The sequence below is a fragment of the Embiotoca jacksoni genome, unplaced genomic scaffold (genome assembly GCF_022577435.1).
Source record: "Embiotoca jacksoni isolate LCO1_2020_lvr unplaced genomic scaffold, fEmbJac1.0.p SCAF_7, whole genome shotgun sequence".
Taxonomy (NCBI): domain Eukaryota; kingdom Metazoa; phylum Chordata; class Actinopteri; family Embiotocidae; genus Embiotoca; species Embiotoca jacksoni.
The window spans coordinates 7,137,482-7,161,586 of record NW_027185425.1 but is presented as its reverse complement, the minus strand read 5'-3'; the positions used below and the strand labels follow the sequence as shown (position 1 = coordinate 7,161,586).

General features: G+C 42.9%; 1 protein-coding gene and 1 long non-coding RNA gene across 5 annotated transcripts; one reads left to right on the top strand and one right to left on the bottom strand.

The window, feature by feature from the left end:
• Positions 1-5,127: 5,127 nt before the first annotated feature.
• Positions 5,128-17,870, bottom strand: LOC138214257 (chondroitin sulfate proteoglycan 5-like). Of its 4 annotated transcripts, none has more exons than XM_069175695.1 (5): positions 17,275-17,862; positions 11,332-12,103; positions 10,008-10,211; positions 9,553-9,631; positions 5,128-6,078 (listed from the first exon to the last, which is right to left on the bottom strand). In XM_069175695.1, exons 1-5 carry the CDS (start codon positions 17,354-17,356, stop codon positions 5,884-5,886), a joined length of 1,332 nt encoding a protein of 443 aa, XP_069031796.1. In that variant the 5' UTR covers positions 17,357-17,862; the 3' UTR covers positions 5,128-5,883. The 4 variants fall into 4 exon arrangements, with proteins under 4 accessions (XP_069031796.1, XP_069031794.1, XP_069031795.1 ...); XM_069175693.1 differs by having other exon boundaries at positions 9,469-9,631; positions 17,275-17,861; XM_069175694.1 differs by having other exon boundaries at positions 9,469-9,631; positions 10,023-10,211; positions 17,275-17,858.
• A 3,210-nt stretch (positions 17,871-21,080) lies between these two features.
• LOC138214646 (uncharacterized) lies at positions 21,081-23,649 on the top strand. The gene is made up of 2 exons (XR_011179642.1): positions 21,081-22,555; positions 22,660-23,649. It is a non-coding gene; the product is annotated as an uncharacterized lncRNA (long non-coding RNA).
• The last annotated feature ends 456 nt before the right edge of the window (positions 23,650-24,105 follow it).

The following is a 24,105-nucleotide window of genomic DNA, read 5'->3' as shown; positions in this document are numbered from 1 at the left end:
AACTGACCTCTTAACAGGACAAAAACTGAAGAGTGAAAAAAGTCCCTGATTACTCTCATCAGGTCATGCAGAGACATCACCACCAGACTGACCTCCAAATGTGCACCCTGCTAATAGACCAGAGTTTGCGGTTTCAGATAAGTGTGCCGCTGGATTTGTAATGACTGCAGGATTCTCCTCTGAGGTCAGAGCCTCCCGATGTGAAGTACCTAGAGATCTCAAAGTAATACAATTCCCCATTTCGTAGAATTATTTTCTTCTGTTGCTTCATTGTTTTTTTGTCATCAAAGCCTCATGATCCCTGTAATGTTTCATTTTTATGTCATTCACTTGTCTCACTTTCATTTCTCTTCTTCTGTAAAGCATCATATGGATGAAGTGAACTGCAGGGTTAGAGGACACGATATGGAGACTTATTGTAGAGTAAAATCTGCATTTATCTACCCTGTCTGGCTTAAAAGATCAAAGCCAACACTGATGATATGGTTTAATAACACACCCATGGATTCCACTTCTATATCACTGCATCAAAGTGAAGAAGTCAAACCACTAGAGGTCAGCAAATAAAAAGATTAAGTTTTCTCATTAGGATTTATAGGATAGATGTATTGTGACAGACAGAAAACACTTTTAGCCTCCCACCCTGTGTAGTTAGCATGTCAACGTAAACTGCTTTTTATGTAGTATCCTTCTACATTGCTAATGTTTTTTTTATGTGTACACACACTGTAATTTTATTGACCCTAACGGAAAAAACACATGAATTTCATGTGCAAAAACTCATGTGACCACATGTGATTGTGCACATTTAAAACATGTAATGTGCACGTGGGAAATGTGGTTTCGGAACATTTTCATTGTGTCATGTATGAAGGCCATGCAGATTCCCACGTTATTATATGTTGTAACATGTTTTATTCATATAATCACGTGTCCCATATGGAGAACACAGGAAACTCATGTGCTTTTTCTGTAAGGGGATAGAGAGAAAGAAAGAAAAAAACATATTTCATAAATTGAAACTATTTTCGTTTCAGGGTCACTCCAAAATAAAACTTTATTCAGACGATCTATTCTGCTTTCCCTGAAGGAAAACTGCCAGGGCACTTCTAGATGCTTCAACAACCTAAAAAAAAAAAAAGAACCTGACAATTGAGGACACACAGAGGACACAGTGAGCACCTTACAGGTGGAGCGGGACAGGAGAGCTCTTCAGAAGCATTGAGTGTCACTAAGAGACACAGACACTCCACTTTAAACCTTGTCAGCTACTCTTTTCATGTCAATGCAACCTATTTCTGATAAATGAGAGCAGCAAGAAGGATAACTTCACCTTCACCTAATCCATCTGGAACCAGAAGGTGCTTTTCATCCAGGGAGAAAAAAAGAGAATCGGAGAACAAAGGAGCCGAGCCTCTGCAGCCTACAGCTGTTAACCACCATGGAAGAGGTCACATTGTTGGAAATATGTAAGGCGTTTTATTTGACAGGAAACAGAAGTACCTGCTGCCAAAGATGAGAGGATTCACACCCTGAACAGTAAGCACCAGTACCCTCACATTATAAATAAGACATTGCAGGAGACACTTGCTATATAAAATGTTCCCCATTTCAAAGGGAATAGCGTAGCCACCCCACTCTATGTCTGACCTGAATGAAAATGAACTACAACTAAATCAATTCAAGCTTATTGAGTTAGTATCAGTATCCATCTTTTTTTTTTTTTAAAGCGCAACTGAAATTAAATTGCATGTTTTTCTGCTACTTGTCTGATATCTAAGTCATTCTTAAATCTGACAAAAAAAAAAACAGAACATTAAAGATAAAATGTGATATTTTGGGTTTCAACACTCCACAGGGCCATTTACCAGCTGTTACAGCTGTTCTTAAAGTACATTAAAAATCTTCAAAGACTCCATGACCATTTGGTTGAAAACATATGCTGTCTGAGTCACTTTAAAAACTTAATGGATGTCATTTTTGGTCAGTTTGTATGCTGGTATGTGTCCTCTGGGAAGAAAACTGTTTGTTGACTCTGTATCTTTGTTCCCTGCTGGAGCTCAGCTGTCAGTCAGACACTGACACCAACACATCACTTCAAAGGCTCGGAGAAAAATAAAAATTTTGATATTTTCCAAACAGTCTTTTTTTCCCTTTGTAACCAAAACTATAAATCATAAATTAAAGAAGCAGTTTGACATCATTTTTAAAAAGAGAAAAAAACTTGAGGACTGTGATAAAATGTTAGTTTTGCACATAAGCAAACGTGTTTTTTTTTTCTCCCCTTTCTGATTTGGTGCTATGATTCAACTGATAATGTACAGTAAAACCTTCAATATAAAGTATCACTGAACTACCATGGGCACCTAATCATGTTGCAATGCTTGCATTGGCCACAAGGCGGGAGCAGAGTCCTTCATATTTCTTTAACATTACTGGTTACACTGAAATCCTAATTTATTTCTCTTCTTGCCTAGCTGGAGTTTTTTTGTGTTATTGCTCCCCTCTTTCTTCATCTACGGAACAAAATACTGCATGTTTTGTTGTAATAACTATTTATTGAGGATTAGAAACATGAAAAAGATTACCAAAAAGCCTATGAAAACATGAAATACTCTTACATACTGAATAGCAAAAGATTTATATAAACCATTGATAACACAAAAGCTCCTGTAAACCCCTACCATATCGTCAGCAGACGCTGATGTTGGCACCACGCTAAGAGAGCGTGTTCACATGTAATAGTTCATTTTGTGCTTGAGTGAGCAGAGACCTGCGCTTCCAGAGGTTGTTATGTACATAGAGGTGTGAAAGTGTGGCTGCGGTGACCACACACTGATTTATATTTGTATTTTGGTGAATCCAAGTTGGAATTTTAGTAAATGTGGTGCATGCATGGGTTGTCCCAGTTCTAGTTTTCTGGACCAGGACCAGGTGCTGTCCTCCTCCTCTGGATGTAAAAGTTGGGAGCCTGGGTGTGAAGATGAATAGATGTATAAAAAAAAAATCTATAAATCACTGGTTAAAAAAAAAAAAAAGTTAGAGCCACAATGGACTGATGACTGGATTGATTAGATCATGACAAATGTTTGTGCATTTCAATGGATGCCAGGCCGGACTAAGTGAAGGCCAAGTCAGGAGAGTGGTGGCAGCGATCGGGTGCTGATCGGGCTGCACTTCACTGTGGATGGTGATGGCGGAGGCTGGGTAAGATGAGGTGATGAAGGGGATGGGCGTATGTGTCCACCCTGTTGCTCTCTCCCAGTTCCTGAGTGCTCTGAGCCCGGAGCGTGTGACCGACCTCTGGGCCTGCGCAGCTGAGGCGGGGTGGTGGAGCAGGTGGACATGCATTTGTACCGGGAGGGAGAGTGATGGGAGGACGGATGGCAGGTGGAGGAATAGTAACACACAGGTGCAGAGTGACAACTTGATGATGGGTGGCGGCCGGGTGAGGAGTGGCGGCCGGGTGAGGAGTGCCTCACGGACAAGGGTTCACGGTTACTAGGTGCGTGTTCCTTGGTGTGTTTGGGTGATCTGGGTGATCTGGGTGACTTCGGCACCTTGGGTGACTTGGGTGTCTTAGGTGTTTTGGGTGATCTAGGGATGGGATGAGATGGATGGCCTTGGCTGGGAGAGGCGGAGTCTCCATTGTTGGCAACCTTGTAGAGGAAGACATCATACTGAAGGGGCTGGCTGGTCTCCGAGTGGAGCTTGGCCTCATTGGGGAGAAGCACTTCCAGGCCAATAGTGACTCCATCCTGATGTAGAAATATGGTAAGTAGAGAAGGATGCAACAATGTAGGGAGAATCACAGAGGTCAAATAATGACGTGATGATACAGACTTGACAGCTGAAAAACACAATAATTATCTTTTTATAATTCCTAACTGCATTTCCCTTTTTGGCTGATATGGTGAACTTGTTTGCAACACTAGCAATCATGTTTCTGCCAAACTCATGAGTGTCAAATTTACCCTCATATTAGCTTAATTTTTGGGACCCACCAACTCCCGAGGGCCATGTCTGGAAATTTGTATCTTTTTGCTGAAAAAAGGTACGGCAGCAATGACAGTGGACCAAAACAATAAAGTTGTAGATCATCAAACTAAAACAGAGGGCTGAAAGACCATGCAGTTTTGTAGAGGTAAGGACAGCTGCTGAAACCTTCTGAGAGGTGTTCCTGATAATTTGACATCCCAATTCATTAAGATGGGAGGGACAAAATACTAGGAATACCTCCCAGAGCACCTCTTTAAAATTACTTAAAATGAATTAACATCTCTCTCAATCTGACTGAACAACAACTGAATATGAGAATTTTATGTAATGAAGGGAGGATCTGTTGCTAGGCTTTGAATTATACTTCATGCTTCACCTTTCAGTGGCTTTAATTGTACGGCTGATTGGTGTAAATTGATTCTAGCCACTTTAAACAGGAAGCTGATGTTGGTTAAAACTGTTTCTGAACATCAGTATATTTTTCATACTGAAGATTTCTTCATCATACTCTAGAAAACTGTAGAAAATGTTACAGAAAACCCTTAGAGGAAACCTGTGTTGTACAGTATAGATCTGAACAGTTATAACCAGTTAGTCTCAAACATAAAATGTAAGTAATACAGATTAAAAGTTGGAATTTGTGGGAAAAAACAAACAAACAAACAAACAAACGTACAAACCCCCACCCATTTCCCAAAAAAGAGAACAGAAAGTAACTTGTTTTCCCTACAATATCAGTGTGTTTTGGTAAAAAAAAAAAAAAAAAGCTTGTTTGAAATGTCTTGAAATGTTCTGATGGAAAGAGTTTAAAAAAATTCATACATATTTAAACAGAGTATGTCAAATGTTAAATCTCAAGCTTGTAAGGCAGTTTCTATTCATTTCATAGAGCTGTCCGTGGTTCTGAATGGGCACGCAGTCACCATTGTGTGTATGTGGTGTAATCAGTGAGCAGCCTACTGTAGCACAAAAGCAGGGTCAGCCGTGCATTCAGTTATTATTAGCGTGAGAGCAGTTGGGCAGCAGTTAGCTTCATCATGAGCAGACATGCAGAGAAAGAGAGAGCCGGAGAGAGACACAGTCTGGAGGGAAAGTGGAGCTCAGAGCAAAACACAGGGACCAGCTGGATAAAATTAAAAAGATTTATTCCAACAACTGTGAACTGTAATCCTCCATGTATACCCAAAAAAGTACAAAAGAATCTCAAGTACATTAAAGTATTATAAATCACATTGAAAACCAAGACACAGTGTGTGTAATATATGTATATAGATTCAAATATCAACTCCAAGCAATTACTTTGACCTCATATACTCTAGACATATCCACTTATTAGCAATGTCAAACATGAATATTTTTGCAAATACAGATTCACTTAATTTCCACGTACTTCTTTTGCAAATATTAAGTTTTCAGACACTTTTTGTTGATAACACCAATGCATGCGGGCAGAGAGAGACAGTAAGGCGGGGCAGGCAGAGGCGAGAGCAGGGGAGGGTTTGGGAAACAGGAGAAGAAACAATGAAGGAGTTCATTGGTCAAAGACCAAGGCAGGGCATCAGTAGAGAGGAAAGTCAGTCAGTAGTTGGTCCAAGCCAGAGAGTTTAGTCCAGTGAAAGAGGCAGATAGAGGAAAGAGAGGAGGCAGCGGTGCCACTATGTGATCAATGTTGGCATGGAAGTCTTGTAAACAGGACTATTGTGCTTCTCAATTTAAATTCATGTTGTGCTTTCTTTTTATTGTCAATTGTTATCAAACTGTTAGAAATACACAGTATGCACTTTGCAAGGTGTAAACGATGGTTGTCTAGGAGCTTTGTCGTTTGGGTGCGCATTAAATATTTTGGTCTGATTCTCCAGCAGCACACTTTAACAGATGGAGATATTATACCAGGTTGTTCTGGAGCATGTTTACCTCAGCATTTTCCTCTGTGTTGTTAGGGGTGGGGCTCTGGTCGTGGGCGACAGAGACTGGGCGGTTGTTCTCGTGCTTGGGGGAATGAGAGTTGAGGATGTTCATCGACCCCTCTTCCTTGGATTGTGGTGACTTTGCTGGGTCCTCCTGCTTCTGAGGGTCATCCTGCGGGGAAAGTTAGTTAGTCTTCACACATGCATAGTAGTTGGCATATAGAAAAACACATCTTGACATTCACACCTGCAGGACACGTGAATTACAAGGGCATGAGTTCCTCATGTCTAATTTGTATGTGTGTGTGTGTGTGTGTGTGTGTGTGTGTGTGTGTGTGTGTGTGTGCTGCTCTAATAGTTTTTGTGGGAAAATGTAATGTTTCACAACTCTAGCTTTGACACTGTATACTCTCTTGTAAAGTATCATTTCAGTTATGTCTTTTATATTGTTTGAGGGGATGAGGCACTACGTTTTGACATGTCCAATCACTGTCCTGAGGAGTTATTCAGCAGGAGAACTTACTAACTGTACTTTGGCAAACACAGCACGTAGAATTTTTTTATTTTTTTTTACAAAATATACAATAACAGGTTCGTGAGAACTGCTATTGTACATTCCTCCCTCCTAGTTAAACTCCTCCTCAATAAGGGAAAAGAAAAGGTTGACTACTTTATGTGTATTTGAGGAAGACAAATTGACAAGGACATTTCAGGTAATTGGCTTTACTGAATTACTTGGTTAAAACGTAAAACTAAAAGTAGAAATAAAAACAAAAGACATGGAGCTCAGTGAAACCATATGTGTCTTTGCCAGATAACTCTCCTTTTGCTAAAGATAATCATTCTTGAAGGTCATTGTATGGACTGATGCTGGACTTACATGCTCAGACCTTTATCTAATCAACTAATCATATCTCAGCATTTAAAAAAAAGATACCTATTGGATCTATGACATTTAATAAACTGTATTGCAGACCATGTGCCTGCAGCGGCTTTTTAGCCTCTCGACCTGACATTTAGATCATCCGGAAGTCAGAGAAACTCATCTATAATCACTGCATTGAAATGCCAGCACAGCTCCGAGAGCAGTGACTTATAACGACTCTCAATTTGTTCACTTCAGTTTGTCCTGTTAAGTGTGGGTAATGGACTGAGAATTAGCACGTGGTTCAGAAAATCCATCAGCATGCGCTTGTGTGTTGCAGGTCTGCGTTAATTGTGGTAAATGAATGCCATTATCCGTCCGAGAAACACGTTTGTGCAACTGCAAAACTATCGGATCTGTGTACACGTCCATGTGTCAGTCTGTAAATGTTCAGGCTATCTATTGATTGGCTTGTCACAGACTTGTGAAGGTCATAGGAACATCAGGCAGTAAGTAGGGCACCATTGATCAGTCACACTGGCTGCTGCTGGACACAACACTAAGTGCCCTTTTACAAAAGAGACCACCGATTCAGAAAGTTTAAATTAATCTTCTTGTTTATAGTTAATCTCTGTTTGTATTTGCCTCTACTAACCAGAATCCACGGTGATTTTTGAATATGGGAGTTTAAACATGCATCTCTCACCTTATAGGCCTTTAGTGTTTTGGCCTAGTAACCCAGTAGTAGTATGATTGATGAAAACAAATAGGGCCACATAAATCGGTCAGCAAATGCAGCCCCACATCCTCCCACCCCCCCCCCCCCACTCCCCATGCTCCACACACACACACACACACACACACACACACACACACACACACACACACACACACACACACACACACACACACATACACACACACACACACACACACGCACGCACACACACAGAAACATGGATAGAAATGAATGCATCAATGCATATACGATCATATTCACACATATACATGCTGCTACAGAATACAGTTAGCTTTATAGCAGCACTACATGCATAACCTGTGGAAGAGTACTGGGTAGAAGAGAGGAAACCTGCTGCCCAGGGACCTAAAATGGCTGTTTGAGCTGTATGGGGAGCGAGCAGTTAAAAACAAAATGGAGGCTCATTTTTTTTTTTTATCACTGAGCTTCTCAGGAAGCTGCAGAGGCACAGGTAAGAGAGGCAGCAAATGTGGGAGCTTGCTAGTTATTCACACGGCGGTGACTCCATGACACCTATGAACCACTGGCTACAGGAAGCCTTGCAGACAGAGATGAATCATTTCCCCTAGAGAGTACATGGAATCAATGCTTGAATCAATAAGTATCGCTTTCTGAATTTCTATAGTGAATAAAACTTGGCGATATTGCTGATGTTCACAACATTACGTTTTTTTAATCAAAGGGAAAACCATTTCAATTCTTAGAGTAACAAGACTTGGTTCAAACGTAGTATATGCCCGGACCGTGTATAAAATGCTAGAGAGCTTTTGATTTGAAACAACGGCTTTTAATTTCAAATGGATTCAGAAAGTTGCGGCATTTCTGCGACTTTTGCCGTTTTATTAGCTATCTGATTGAACAGATAGTTTTATAGCGTTCAACATTTTTGTTAGGACAAACAACATTGTTCATTCATTAGTCATAATGAGTAAGATGTTCACATACTTACAATATGTTCTGGGGTTAAACTAAATTTATAGCTGCAGGTTGTTTTAGCTGATCTCATCAACAGACTCTTTGCTGGTAGCAGTGGAGCTTGCTGCTCCTGGCCTGCATTTAGTGCTTGTTGGGCAGGACATTACTTTTAAAAGCCAGGTTGTGTCATCATCTGACCGTTCGTGTTCAGGTTGTGCTCTTTCGGAGCCAGGCCAAAATTATTGTAAGGTTAATGTAATCTTACTCGGTGTAGCCGCTAAGAGGGAAAAGTAAGCAGAGCGTCACCGAGTGTCACCTGGATAATTCAGTTCATTTAGGAACATCATGAATTGTCCTGATAAGCGATTATGAAGAGGGCGCAAGGAAAAGTCAGGATTCACCAAAGAGTAAAATGTAGAACTACCTACATACAGTTCCACTTCGAGCACTGAATAGAAGACAGCTGACACAAGATCAGATGCAGGAAGAGGTGTGGAAGTGAGGTTTTGCAGCAAAATCTAATATCTAGCAGTTGCACAGCGATTATGTTTAAAGCAAAGCCAGGGGAGGGAAACTGCTGCAGGCATTGTGGACATCTCCACTGTGCTTACCTGGAAATGGTTATAAGGGTTTCTGGGCTTATATTCCCATGTATAGCTGGCTGATGATTGCCTCTGGTGAGTGTGAAAAGCATTAAACACAGACATACTGTACATTCTTAACTGTAAGTAGAAATGAGAATCTTCTGATTTAACAGGGCACCAAGGTGAGTTTTGATGTGTGTGCAAATTTTCTGTTAGTGGCATGCTGCATTCAGCCATTTAGCACAGATATATGGCCATGCACACAAACATGATCACTACACAAGCTGGCAGGGAGACAACATAGGAGAGAACAAAATGAGGAGGCGAGGAAAACAGATGCCGGAAAATTAAAGAAAAACAGACAAAAGAAAGGAGAAAAAAAAAATCAGTTGGAAAGAGAGATAGAGAAGACCAAACATGAGGAGAGTTGAGGCATACCTGACAGATAATGTTGTCATAGTACGCCAGGTTGTGAGTATGAGCTTGGGGAGCAGGCGGAGGGGTGTCACACAGTTTCCTTACGTTTGGCTGTGAGCCGTCGGCTGTTGTGGAAACCGAAAGGCCGTCCGTCTGTGGCTCGGTGCTCTGTGGGCGATATTTACTGCAGGATGGCAGAGGGAGAGATTTATGTTATAAACACTTGCGTGTCGTTTTTCTTCACCCCCCCGGGCATTTATATCTTTTCACCTCTATATTTATCTTCAGTACACTCCCAAAAACACACAAGAACATGTCATCACAGTAAATAGTTCAGTGGATACTATAGAGAATTACATCAAATCTGGTCTTTACCTCCCTTTTCTTCCTGACTTTTCACTCCTCCTGCTCCTCTGCTCTCATATCAGTTCAACATATCTGTTGTTAGGTTGTAAATTATTTCGAGGGTTTTGCCAGGAATTTGACTGACGCCGGCAAAGCCACCTCTCTTAGCTCCAACCAACCAGTGCAACTCACAGCTCATATTTTTACATTCTCACCTCCCAGTCACACACCTGCGTTTGCGGAGGCGCCTGTTCTCGTTCTTGAGGCGGTGCAACCTCTTGGCAAAGAATACAATGATCATAAAGAGCAGGATAAGCATAAACGAGGCCACGCCCACCACCACACACAGCACCTGGAACTCTGTGACTGCCCAATCACAGCGCGTTCCTTTGTTCCAGATGTAGTCCTGCACATTGCACCTGCATGCAGGGATGGAAAAGGGGAAAAGAAGAAAGATAAAGAGACCGTGTTAGCCTTTAATGTCACGTGAACACTTTTAACTTGGGGTCAACTTTCCTACTCTCCTGACCTGCTGTATGAAAAAGCCAAGAGGTTTATTATGAGTGTGTGCCCACTGCACCAGTGTATTTACCTTATTTATAGCCACAACATGTAAGACAAAGTAAAAGAGTGTAAAATGGTACTCAGAGCTGATGACATGGTGTCCTGAGGTCTGTCCAGCAAAGCAGGGATTCAGCCTGCAGCCCAGCCCTTAATGAGATCAAAGGATCAGGACACATGCGTACATGTGTGTATCTTTTCCATATTCTTGTTCTTTCTTTGCAGTTGCATGTTTGAATGCTGTTTGAACATATCCAAGTGTGCGTATATGTGATATTACTCAGCAGGTTCGAAAAGATGAGCAACAGTTTATGTCCAAGCTTACAGTGAGGCTGCAGGATAGGACAGATGGTGCTATCAAGGCATGCATGAGTGTGTCTGTAAATGTGCGTGCATGTGCACGAGCAAAGTGTGTGTGTGTGTGTGTGTGTGTGTGTGTGTGTGTGTGTGTGTGTGTGTGTGTGTGTGTGTGTGTGTCCCTCCCTGACCTTACTGTATTGTCATCGACCTCATACTTTTTATGTATGCATGCATGCTGTGTCTCTACATCAACAGTCCGCAGTCTACCAGCGCGCACACTCTTCACCCCCTGCCTCCAAAACTGAGCTAAGCCTTTGGCGACCCTGCTGGGATCTTGACAAACCCTCCTGACACATTAAGCCAACCTTCTGTCTTTGTCCACGTGTGTGTTTTCAGTGTGTGTTTGCTTGTCTGAAGTGTCCTAAATATCTTCTTTTGTGCCAGGGAACAAACACATTGTAAATTATCCCACACGAAACAAATTTAAAAAAGGGGAATATTTAAGTACCTAACAAACGTCCCAGCTGCTATTCACATACTGTACACATGACTACCAATTGTACAACAAATCCAGAGCATGCTTTTAAATTACTAAACATGATTATAATTTACCCAAGGACCACATAACCAGCCTGTGTGATTTACCTGTAAATTAAAAGTTGGTCGTATGTTTCTCACCTGCAGAAGGCTCCCACTCCGGCCACTACAGTGCACACGCCTCCATTGAAGCAGAAATTGGGTTCAGTGTCACACTGAGACACACACACCCCTGGTCCAGACTGCACAAAGCCCAGCCTGCAGCCACCACTCCCCATTGCGCCACCTAGGCCTAACCCCTCATCCTTGTCTGGCCCTGGCATGGGAGGAGCTGGCAAGGATGGCCCACTAGCCACATTAGGCCTCACATTGTCAGGAACAGCAGGAGAACCAGACAGGAGAGGATTCTCATCCTCCATGTCGGCTGGAGGTGAAGGGGTGGGCTCGGGTTCTGGGGTTGTATCTAATGCCGAGAGGTCGTCATCAGGGGACAGGTAGTCATAAAAATCAGAAAGCGTCCATGCCGTCGGGGACCCCCCTTTCTGTTTCTGGGCTGTTGGGGCTTTTTCCCAATCCAGAGCACCATCAGAGGGCACAACATCAGGCGCGGGACTGTGAAATTCTACGGTGATGACGTCATCGGATAAGGGGTTCCCAGGCTGGTCTGGACCCGCCCCTCCGGCAGTTAGCTCCTCCCCTACAGGTGGGTCTTCTTCTACAAAATCCAGGTGGGCATGTTTATGAGAGTGGTGATGTTTGGTGGAGCTGAGTGGCAATTTGGCGCCAAGCCCCAGTCCTGCTCCAATCAGGTGGTCTCTCTCTGCTGAGTCATCGCTGAGCACTGTGTTCAAGGCGTCCTTGTTGACTGATGAGTGGTTGCGATGATGATGGCGCCTAGCCAGTGAATGCCTCCCTGTAAATCAGACGCAAAAAGGTTAGGGGGGTGGTCCAGTGGTTAAGTATTGTAGTTCCATAATTTAGTGGACTCACAGGAGACATATTAAACTAAGATTAGTCAGAATCGTGGCAGGAAAAATCTACTTTTGATCCCTGATGATAAAACTCAAAAGCCAAGCTCAAGCCAAGTCTTGACCCACCATGATGTATTTGCCCTGATTTGATTTTTAAAAGCCTTCATTGTCCTCATGACAGGTGAGCTGACTTTCATGTGTTTCTGGGGTTTTGGGGCTTTTGCCCAATTCAGAGCACAACTTTCAAATCTCTTTAGTAACTCTGACATGATTATTATCGCCACCACAGAACAATGACAGAAAGCTGTGGGAGTTTGTCTCTTAATTTCAGATATGTTATCTAAATGTAGATGAAAAAATAGAAATAAAGGTCTGGATACAGGCATTTAACTAATCCCAAGGTGCTGACTGTTTTGTTTGATAAAGAGGAGGTATGAATAATTTTGAATGGATCCCCAAGGTATTCTGCACAAGTGCCTTCAGGTTGTACCAGGCTAGTTTTCTAGAATACACCATATCCTTCACTCAGCTGAATCTGACAAACATTATGCCCTTAAGAAATGCATTACACACAAAATCGAGCTGATTTAAAGAAAGGTGTGAGTCAGCAAAAATAAAAAAAATAAAAAAAACTTGCTCTGTGTAACTTTTAGTAGCTATGTGAATAATTGTCCAAGAATTGAGAACAAGAGCACGTCATCAGAACGTGGGGATGTAGGATTAGGCAGATTGACTGATTGACTAATGTGCTCTAGTGACCGAGACTGGGTGCAGATTAGATTAGGATTTAGAGCTATAGGTTAGAGGCTGACTGGTCGAGCACTTCTCCTGTACTTGACGATCTGCATAGAAAGACAGACTCACAAAGTCACAGGGGCAAAGAGATATAGACAGACGGGAACCATTAAAACCTTTGAGCATGCGGTGAGCCGCTGATTGTCCACTTATTGGGAACTCATGCTGTGCAGCCAGACATAGTTAAAACCCAGAGAACTTTCTTTTAAATTCAAGCGGAGACCCCAGTTTCTAAATATAGCAAACTCTTAAAGTCAGAATTTTGACGTCTAGACAAGATTTCCATTTTATAGAGTGGTGCAGCCATGAAAACAAAGTTATTGGCTTTGTCTATTTAACTGAGTGTAAAAATTGCACTGCCTTAATGAAGTGACAGAAACAATTTGTACAGTTTGCCCTACTCTGCCCAAAAGTAACAAAATCTACAAATCAGCAGCTCTAAACTGAATTAATTAATATGTTGTGTCATGTTATAAGGAGGCTCCTGCGTGAGGAAGCTATTGCACCTGTTCAAGAAATATTCAGGCAACCTTCAGGAACTGTTTGTGCTGACCTAAGCTGACAGCTGCCGGCCATAGCCTCATATTTAATAAACAGACATAAGAGTGATACCCATCTTTTCACCAAGCTCTCGATAAGAAAGTTATTTTCTTTATCTCTAAATGTCACACTCTATCTTGAGGGGACAACCAAAGTGTAAATGAAAGTGAAACCCTGCTGTGCTCAGTTTTTTCTTGCACTGGTGGTGATTTTCCCACAGTTAAGAAGTGGCTTCTTCACATTTTTCCACTGGCCTGGTACATCTGCGCAAAAGGCCAAACTCATTCCAAATACTCCCACTGCCACCCTGAAAGCACTGTGTCCAATGAGATTGCTGCATTCAATGTCTGGCACCTCATTCAGAGCTAATACAAAAAACATCTGAACGTGCCTGGAGTCACGAAGACTAGTGGTGGCTGAGGAACCATGAGATTCATCTCACACACACACACACAGTGCAGTTGCCATGGTGAGATGTAAAGAGGTGCCATGTTGAAAGGAGGACTGGAGGGAGGGAGTTGCAGTGGAGACAGAGAATCCAGTGTTGGTGCTCTCTCCCTCTTGTTTTTCAATCAATCAGCCAGCCAGTCAGTAAGTGTTGTATGCCAACTCTGTCTCTGGCAAAACTGAGGTAGTATGAACTCGAACGTTTTAAAATCTGTGAAAGAGACATGCTCTACCGATTAAAGCTGATTACAACCAGTTCAATTTCCATTTACAGGTCCTATCTGCCAATTTGTTCTCTGTTGAGACTCAGATGCTGCATCCTGTTAGCAGCTGGCAGTCTTTATGGCGATTACAAGAGCAAAGGGGAACATGAAGAGATTACAAGAGCACGATGATCAAATTGAATGCACGATCTCCTGCTTGGCAATTTAATTTCAGATTTAGGAATGGTATGATTTGTGCCTTTAACTGACGCTCAGCTGTTAACCTCTGGCATCATACCGAGCATGTCACCATGGTGACAGGTTTTACCTGAGGTCACTGTGATTGGTCATAGGGAAACTCTCAGCGGCCTTACCAGCAGGTGTTAACCCTGTGCACTTGTCATTGGATTGAAACACAAACACTGCAGTCCTCCTTTATAACTTCCCATCGCCAGTATCACATTAACAGGCAACAGCTGGAAAGATGCTGACACAACCACTACAGTCACAGTCAGCTATCATGTGTAGGTCTCCACTTGAGCAAAACTACAACAACTAAATTCCAAATTATTGACGAATCATTTGTCAAGGAAACAAAACTCTATTGTTTAGGCCTGACATACTATGAGACTCATCTGATTCCTTGAATGGGGGTAAAGGTCCCATAAAGGACACCCCGAACCCAGGAACTAACTATCCACAATAAGTGTTGATTATGGCCACGCTGGAGACATGTCTGACTCTCTGTCTGGCAGTATTCAGCCAAGGACACATTGTTATCCTTATCGGAACCAATGCGTTCCTTATAGTTGAGCCCTTGTGAGAGTACGGCAGAGAGGTTTAGCAACCGGACACGGCCACACGTTGTGGCCTCTCTCCTCGATCGAGCTGCTGCCGATAAACATCACTGCGTTGGCACCCAGAACGGTCTCCTCTGCCTTCTTCACCTCATCTCCACGATTTCCATCACATCCTTCATTCTTTTTTACAATCAAACAGTATTGTGCAGCTGCTCTGTGTGTCTGTCAGTTGTTTTCTACACCTTTGACTTGCCAATCTTGACCTGTGGGCATTTTAAACTTTTATAAATAGTATTCTCCCTCCCCTTCTGAGGGTATGCGTGCAAAAGATTGGGAATCAGGGAGATGCTGGTGATCTGATCTATCGTGACATATTATGAGCTGTCTGGGGCTACAGGGCAGATGGACCTCACAGTATGCGTTCACTCATACAGTGGACACACACTAGCTCTCACATGGCAGCACACCCAAGAGTCTGGATTCAATTCATGATTTTTTTTACATCGGTATCAAGGAAGATCTGTTCCTGTTCCTGTGTGTGTGTGTGTGGGGGGGGGGGGGGGGGGGTGTGGGTGTGTGTGGGTGTGGATTGATTGGTTTTATATAGAGCTGAAATGATTCGTCAATTAATAAATTAGTTGATTGAAGAGCCAAATATTCGTTGGTTTTGAATTGATAACTGTGAATATTTCCTGGTTCTCATAGTCCCTGCAGGTGAACGTAATATTTTTGAGGTTTTGGACTGCTGATCAGACAAAAAAAAAGGTGCTGGACAGATTGCAAATCACACTATATGAACTTGTGGAGTTAGGCTATAGGAAATTGGCCCTTTTTCTGATATTCTGTAGACCAAACGAATCAATTAATCTATAAAATGAAGGTCAAATTAATCAACAATGCATATTATTGTTAGTTACAAAACCACAGACCTGCTATGAAAGCAGAATTCTGTGCATGAGTTACATGTATCCAGCTTGTCTGAAAATGGTACAAATTCATCATTGCAGGAACATTAAAGGAATATTAAGGCTATATTTTACACTTTATGTGCTGTGCTATTATTTAATATTAGAGAGGACAACATTAAAAGGGAAATATCTGAAAATATTCCTCCTCCCCAAATGGCCATTAAAATGAATGAAGAATCGCATATTGGCAATACCAATTAATCCCATATCTCCAGACACGTGGTCTCTGGGCTTTAAATTATGAGGGACAGGACGGCAGGCGTATCCTATATTTACCGATCAATATGTCACAATGTTAACGCCTGGTTACACATCGAGGGCGCGAGATGCAGCGAGAAGGGGGTGGGGTACAGTGGCAGCGCGTGCCCACGTGAACCCCAGCGACCCTCTGCGTGCACGACCCAGCCACCCTGTTGCTGGGCAGCGGCAGCGCTCATTTCTACAGTTCCAAGATTTTCCATATTTCCACTACGCAGCGCGCGTGCGCGTGCGCCACACACCGGTCGTGTCAGAGTGTCAGATTTTCGTTCCCACAGTGTCTCACGGGATGGACAATAAATGAGAGGGCGGATGGAGCAGCGGAGTAGCGTGCCCGGTTGTCTCGGTCTTCCCCTGAATGTCTGGAGGAATTCAGTGCTTACAGCGCCATGAATGTGCCTCCTGTCGCCCGGCCACGGTGCACCTAATCCCGCCTTTGTCTGGGATACGCACCGCCGCGACGAGCCGCAGCTGCAGCAGCCTACCGAACTGTCAAATGTCTCCGTCGCTCTGATCGTCCACACGCATGTCTTTCTTCTTCCGAAAAATGCACAGAAGTGAGCTTCTAGCAGTTACAACATCTTTGAATCACGAGATGGATAGTTTCTTTTTCCCTTCACGCTCTGAATGGACTGAACCATGGCCACTGCCAGTGGTTCGAGTGTGATTAATGATCAGCAGGCTACCACAGCACGAGAGACCATCAGATCAAATGTCTGCACAGTGCAGTGGTTGTCTTTTCAATTCTATTTTATTTATGCCAAAATGAGGGCAGTGGGTCATTATCAATGCTCAATGCGATGGCTTATCAATGCATTTAAAGTAGTGTCCATTCAAAACAGAATTCAAAATCAGTGTCCAGCAAGTGACCATCAATAAGCTTGTGCACCGTCTGACATTAGAAGCATTGAATACTACCATCAATGCCTGCATTTGAAACAGCAGATGCATCTCCATGCCGCATACATAGACAATTGCATTTGCCATTTTTCATGTCAAATCCAAATCCAATGCAGGTGGGATTTGATTCACGCACGTGCGCGCTTCCTTGCACAAACACGCACGCACAGGGTGGGACGCCGGTACAGTGCAGCGGACTTACCGTGAGTGGACAGGGGGATGATGACCATAGAGATGGTCAGTAGCACCTGCCAGGTCCCCAAACGACTGTCACCCCGCGCCATCACGTCCGAGATACTCCTTTAACCACGGCGATGGCAACTCTGATCCCTCTCCTCGTTTCACCGGTCAGATTGTGGGCTGCAAAATAATCCTCACGGCAAAGTTCAGATCTTGTCCGTTTTCGCCATGTCTCCTTGCTCCCATACGTTTGATATCTGGCACAGCTGCAGTGCGCGTGTAAACCGATTAGCGGCTCGGGTTCGGGTCCATATTGTGCCGGACGGGTGCCCTCTCCTCCACACCTTTTTGCGCGCGTGTGTCACTGTGCGTTTTGGGGTCCGTCGACAGCACCGGCAGCACCGCGAGGAGTTGTAGTAGTAACGAGCGTGACCAGCGGAGGGTCTGCAGACGAGATTTTAATGAGACGGGTTTGTGACGGCTGCCGGCCTGCCTGCCTGCCTGCGATCTGTTAAGCCTTTTCCTTTGGCTACATCGGCCAGAGCGGCACGGCGCGCACGCACAGTGCGATTGGGTGTCAAAGTGCCAGCACATACACACAAACACGGACGGACACACACACACACACACACACACACACACCAGAGGAAATGCTCGTCAGTGGCCTCAGCCTGCTGTAGCTTGACTAGAATGGGGGGTGAGAGGGGGATTTAAACAGCGTCTGTTGTCACTGGAAGTCAATATGCTCCATTTTACACAACAGCTAATGTGTGTGTGTGTGTGTGTGTGTGTGAACTTCATGTCCAAAAGTCTGTCTATCTGTCTGTCGCTCCCTCCTCGCTTTCCCTACGGGTGGTGATGCCTTGGTGTGTGTGTGTGTGTGTGTGTGTGTGTGCGCGCGGTTGCTAGTTAATCCTCTTACTGTTATATTGAGTTATACAGTAGACTCCAGACAATAGCATCTGCTGTTGAATCACCCCCCCCCCACACACACACACACAGACACACACACACACACACACTGACACATCCACAGTGACCAGATCAGTAATCCTAATTTTTGTTCTTGCTTCCCACAAACACACACATCACCTTCCACCCTGTCCTCATTATATCACTCTATCATGCTATAGAATAGCTTCCCCAAACAAATCACTGCTCCGTGACACTAATCCATTTTCCAGTCTCTGTGTCTTCATTTCTGTCACAATCAGCTAACAAAATGGCCTGTGGAGGGCCGACTACCCACTCTCCTCCTAAATGGGATTATGTCAAATATATTATGAAATAATTAAGACCAAATGCTCTGCTCCTAGTGAACAAATTGCACTTTCACTTATTACTCGCTGAACCAGGAGTGAATTGATCCCAGCCCCTGCTGTGTGCAGCATCCCACTGTTCAATTTACCCTACAAAAAGCACCAAAATCTAGACCGGCTCCGTACCTTACAATGCTCACTCTCAACAACAGAAGAGTGGGACTTTGTAGGAGAAGGGGGCTGGCAGGGCGAGGGAGGGAAAGATGGAGAGAGGGACCCCAACAAGAGGGGAAAAGAGAGAGAGAGAGAGAGAGAGAGAGAGAGAGAGAGAGGGTGCATGTGATGGGATTCGGAGGATGGACAGAGATGGGTGAGCGCTGAAGAGGGGGAGCTGGAGAGCGGAGGAGATTGAGAAACAGAAAAATGCTCACTGATGCACTGCCAAACAGAGCAGAACAAAATTGCTTCCGCTCCTGCCTACCACCCTTGCGCGCGCGCACGCACGCACACGCACACACACACACACGCACACACGCACACAGAGACACAAACACACACACATTTCTACCATGATAAATACATACAGGCACGTTCGTGCTGTCTTTTAACTGTCACTCTTCCTGTCGTGATTGAACTAATTGCAGATTTTTCTTTTTCTTTTTCCAGGCAGCACAGACTGTACCACAAGGATGAAGGAGAAGAAGTGTGTTCTACTGCAGGATGAACAGATGGACCTTACTGAGAACCAGAATGGAAGAATAGCACACCTTAGTCGACGCCAAGCTCTGTGTGTGCGTGTGTTTGTGCATGCTCGCGCTCAGGCCGCGTTGGTTTTTCCATCCTGTCCCTGTGTTGAACAGTGAGGGGTGGACAGGATGTCCAAAGCCACTCCAGTGCATACTCAGTGTGTCGCTGCCGAATGTTGCAACCGACACGCTACGGGGAGAAGAAGGCACTGCCTCACGGGCTACATCCACACCCATAAAGCCTGCAGTCCGCGTGGCGAGTAACAGTGAGTTCTTTTCAATGCAGCAAAGTCTCTCCTACGTCCGTGTAAGGCTGCAGCAAATCTCGCCTTTATCACGTTTCCTCTCACCACACTTTCCTCGTTAACATGCTTTCATTTATAAAAAAAAACAATAAAAAAAAAAAAACGTTTTTCTATCTCATTCCACACATGCGATATTTCGTCCGTCATAGACACCGTCAAGCGGAAACTGAGGGCTGTGACACTCGCTAGAGGTTGACATGATCAAATTTGACAGGTCACAAGATGACCAACAAGGACAGAAGACGCATCTTATGCCTGCATGACATTTTTACCACCGTCACTCTTTGGTTGAACGCCTCACAACATCAAAGCTCAGAACGACCGATGCAAGTTATCGTGTTTTATATGCATTCCTATGCCTCCACGCCGGTGATAGCTACAGCTGGGAAATGTTTGTGGCCATGACTGAAGAATTCACATGCTAATTGTAATAACATTTCACAGAAAATATCTAATAGGATAAAATTGTGAAGTGATGATATTTTCTATCCGAGGGGGTCAAAGGTCAACATCACTGAGACATCAAAATGTTCTGCAAAAACACTTTTCCAGCAAATACTCAACGCCCAACTCAGGAACAGAAGGAAGATTGTGACCCTATTTCACATTTGGTTGGATAATGAATCGGTCACATTAATTTTGGGTGTGACGTGACTTTACCTGCTCCCATGTATAGGGTGGCTGCTAATTGGTCCACATTGATCAGACTACTAACCAACAGATATATGAAACAGCCCAAATGCAGCTATATTGTTCATGCCTTGATGAAGGCCTTCATGGCTGAAACGGGCATGTTTTTTTTAACTGTGATTAAATAGCCAAGACTAATGACAGGCTTTTTAAATTATCACCCTCTTGAGTGCTTCAGATTTCTCCAACATTAAGGATTCCTTCAGCCTTCATATATTACATGATGGGTGTAAACTGCAACTTGACTGGTTGGACGAGGCCGACAAATGCAAGGCGGTCATTCTAGTTTAGGATGTTTTTTGATCCAGATGAGTCCACTGAGAATCTGGAAACACGTTCAAAGTACCGGGTAGTGTTGTTAAATTACCTCCTGGGTTTTGAAAGATTGCCAGGGATTAATCTTTCAGAAACAGACGCACGGCTCTGTGACCTGAATGCACCGATAATACGCAAGATGCAGAAACCTGTGGTGAGGAAGTCAGTCTGAATAGGCAGAGGGGGCTGCAGAAGTCCTGACCAGTGACACCCTTTAACTGGATGGTTCTCTAGCTAAGTTGAAGTCCTGGAGTCTTTGTCTATATTTGATATTTTTGTAACCCTTTACAGTAACTGTACATTTTCCACTGTCAGGGCACATCTTTCCCTACTCTTCATGTTTTGTTACTTTAACAAACACTTAATGCCAAACTGATCACATCTGGGATCTCATTCCTGTTCCTATTTTTCTTGCCACCATTTTTTTTTAATGCTGTAGAAGCCAACAATAGAGCATGGTGAGACTGGGAGAGAGGGGGGGGGACTCTGGGGGTGCAAAATCTATAAATCCTACACGTCAGTATGTGAGTTTAGAGACTGTAAATTGAACAGGAGCTTATTCTTTGTGACCCAGCAGAAGATTCACAGTGGGAAATGTTGAGGGGAACAATAGGTGCAGTAAATAAAGTCCAGGAGCTTTGTCAAAGGAAGCAGTGGTACCCATAGGTGATGACAAAGCTTTTGCGAATGAGGGACTACACAGAGAAGACCAGTTGGGCACGTACCTTCTGCAGTGGTGACACACCGTGTCATTTGCTTTCTAGATGGTGGATCACATCATTGCATATTTTACTTCCTGTGGAATTGAAGCAGATAAAAGCCATACACGTTAAATGTAGTGGTAGTTATTCCACTTTATTTTTTTTTGCACGATTAGAGCAGTATTAATACATAGCAGCTACTTTAATATGATATATACATTTATACTGGTTGTTTGTTATGTTCTCAATATAAGACAGAAAAAGAGAAAGAACAAAACACGTGTTGAATCTTAATTTAATTTGAATTTGATTTAAAAAGTTAATGAATTACTTTCATACAAACAAAACGGGAAAACTTCGGTTTACGTCTCATGGCTTTGTCTAATTAGTTAGTTTCCATTTCAGTGTTTTCAAACACGAGGCAACATTCATTGTTTTAGAAACCTTTTGACTGTATTGTGATTTGATTCAAGAAATAGATTTGTCACTGTTTTGAGCTATAACGACTGATGCGGGCTGCGGTTCAAATGCCTGTGGCAGCTGAATATGTAGTGTAAGGATAAATACTACACTGTATTGACAACTAAAGCCAACTGAACATATAAATCATTGACATTAAAATACACAAATGTTAGGACCATTTTCCTGATATTAATTCGGGGCAAGACTTTTGCACAATCCACAACTAATTTGCTTGTGTTAAAAAATGTTTGCTTTCTCTACCTATTTAAATCCGCTTTATCTACATCTCTGCGAACAACAAAATGTCCTCAGTTATTATTCAAGACTCTTATTAGGTCATTAACACTCAAAATCGGCTAATCTACTTCACCGGGACAATGGGTGTGGTTTGATCTACAGCAGAAGTCTTCAACAGGGGGTCCGTGACCCCTAGGGGGTCCGCGGAGGTACTGCACTGGGTCGTGAAATTTTTGGTTGATTAGACTATTTTTCACCCCCCCCCCCCCCCAATTTAAATGTCTTTAAATACACATGAACATGAATCCAACATATTGTAGTGAATGAATAAATGGAGGCAGAAGATGTTATCTTTCAGTCAAGAAATGCACACATTCAACGACACACAGGAGCTCCTGTACTCCTGCACTCCTCCAGTTTAACATAAAACACAATTTTATACAATATAAATAGCAGGGGGTCCATGCTCCGTCTCTCTATCAGTTTGGGGGTCCTTGGCCTGAAAAACGTTGAAGACCCCTGATCTACAGTTTTCCTCACAGTAGTGAGTAGCATCCCTACTGAGACTCTTCCTCAACATCGGGTACGGTAAGAGATACACCAACCTCTAACGAAAAATCTGTTTGTCCTTTTACGTGAGAAGCACTTAGTTGTCTTAATTCTTTGTTGTCCATATTTGTTTTTCACCTCAGGTGGTCAAAGGAACGACTGGTGATGAATGCCGCTCAAGAGTGAGTTCTTCTATTTCTTCTGCTCCGAAATTCGGGCAGGTCAGCATTCTTCGGACTTTGTTCTGGAGAATACAGATTACGAAGAAGATCATCAAAACGGTCACTCTGAAAATCACCAATGTGCTCCAAATGGAAACCAAGTTGGCCTGGGGAGTTTGATTTTGCTACACTGTAAAACTCTGCAATTTTAACTTTGAATCATGTCTGAGAAATATTTCGCCTACCGTATGTAAATGAAGGTCCTCTTCATTATTTACACAACTAAAGGAAGCGTGACGTAGATTTGCACTTTGGTAAATTATGCACATAATGTGATGTAGGAAATAACAGCACTAACACAGAAATGTAATGTATTTTATTCCTGTTTTGCTCTTTTTCTGTTGATGTGTGCTTTATTGATAGCTGCACTGATGAAGGCCTGGTCTGTAGCAGAGGCACACATTGGTTGGCCCGGTTTAGCTGAGCCAATAGAAAGTAACATTTTTAATTGTTCAATTTCTGGTGAAGTAGTTAATTGAAAGATTGGTGACTAGATGCAGGTTGGTGTAATGTGGAGTGAGAGTAATATTATGCCAAGTCTTTCACTTTTGCTGTTGGGTAGCCAAAAGTTTGATTAAGGAGGGGGTGAAGCATTTATTCAAATTCAAGCTTGGAAATAATCTACTTTATTGTGATGTGTGTTTTAAATAACAATCAATGTATTGTCAAATCTGCTCATGTAAACATCTCTATGTATTTAAATCTGTTTGTGGGTATTTTGCCGATCATGCCACTCTGCTGGATGTCGGGGGCTCAAGGTTAGCCACTAGCAGTCTTTGACAGTCCACCAGTTAACATTAAAAGCTGCTGCTTGGACCTCATGTCACCTGTGGTCCAGTGTTTTTGTTTGTTCATCATGTTGCTGCTGTGTGTTCATTGTGGGTAAATAAACTCCTGCTGGTCTGCACCTCATCTCTGCCTCAAGCCTTCGGCTATTTCCGGTCATCTTAACAAATGTATATATAATTTGCTTTGGGAAAACATGTACAATGAATGCTTCTGATTTAGGCCGTTTTTACATGTAGTCGTTTTTAAACAAAACCAACAGAAACTGTACTGGGTTATAATATACCCAGATATTTTCCTGATATATTCTCGCCATATAATCCAGTCCACTACAACAGCCTTAAATTACAGTCTCTAAAATTACCGTTAAACTAAATCAACACGGACTGAACAACTAAACATTACAATCCTTATGAAGGTGAAGATTTAACACTCAATTAAATAAAGAAATTATTACAACTATGTTCTTTTTATGAAGATGGATATCTAATGGAAGGAGTATTCCAAACGTTTTTCAGATTCACGATACAAACTCTGGTAATGCGCCATGAAGACACCAGTCACTGAAATCGGAATACACAT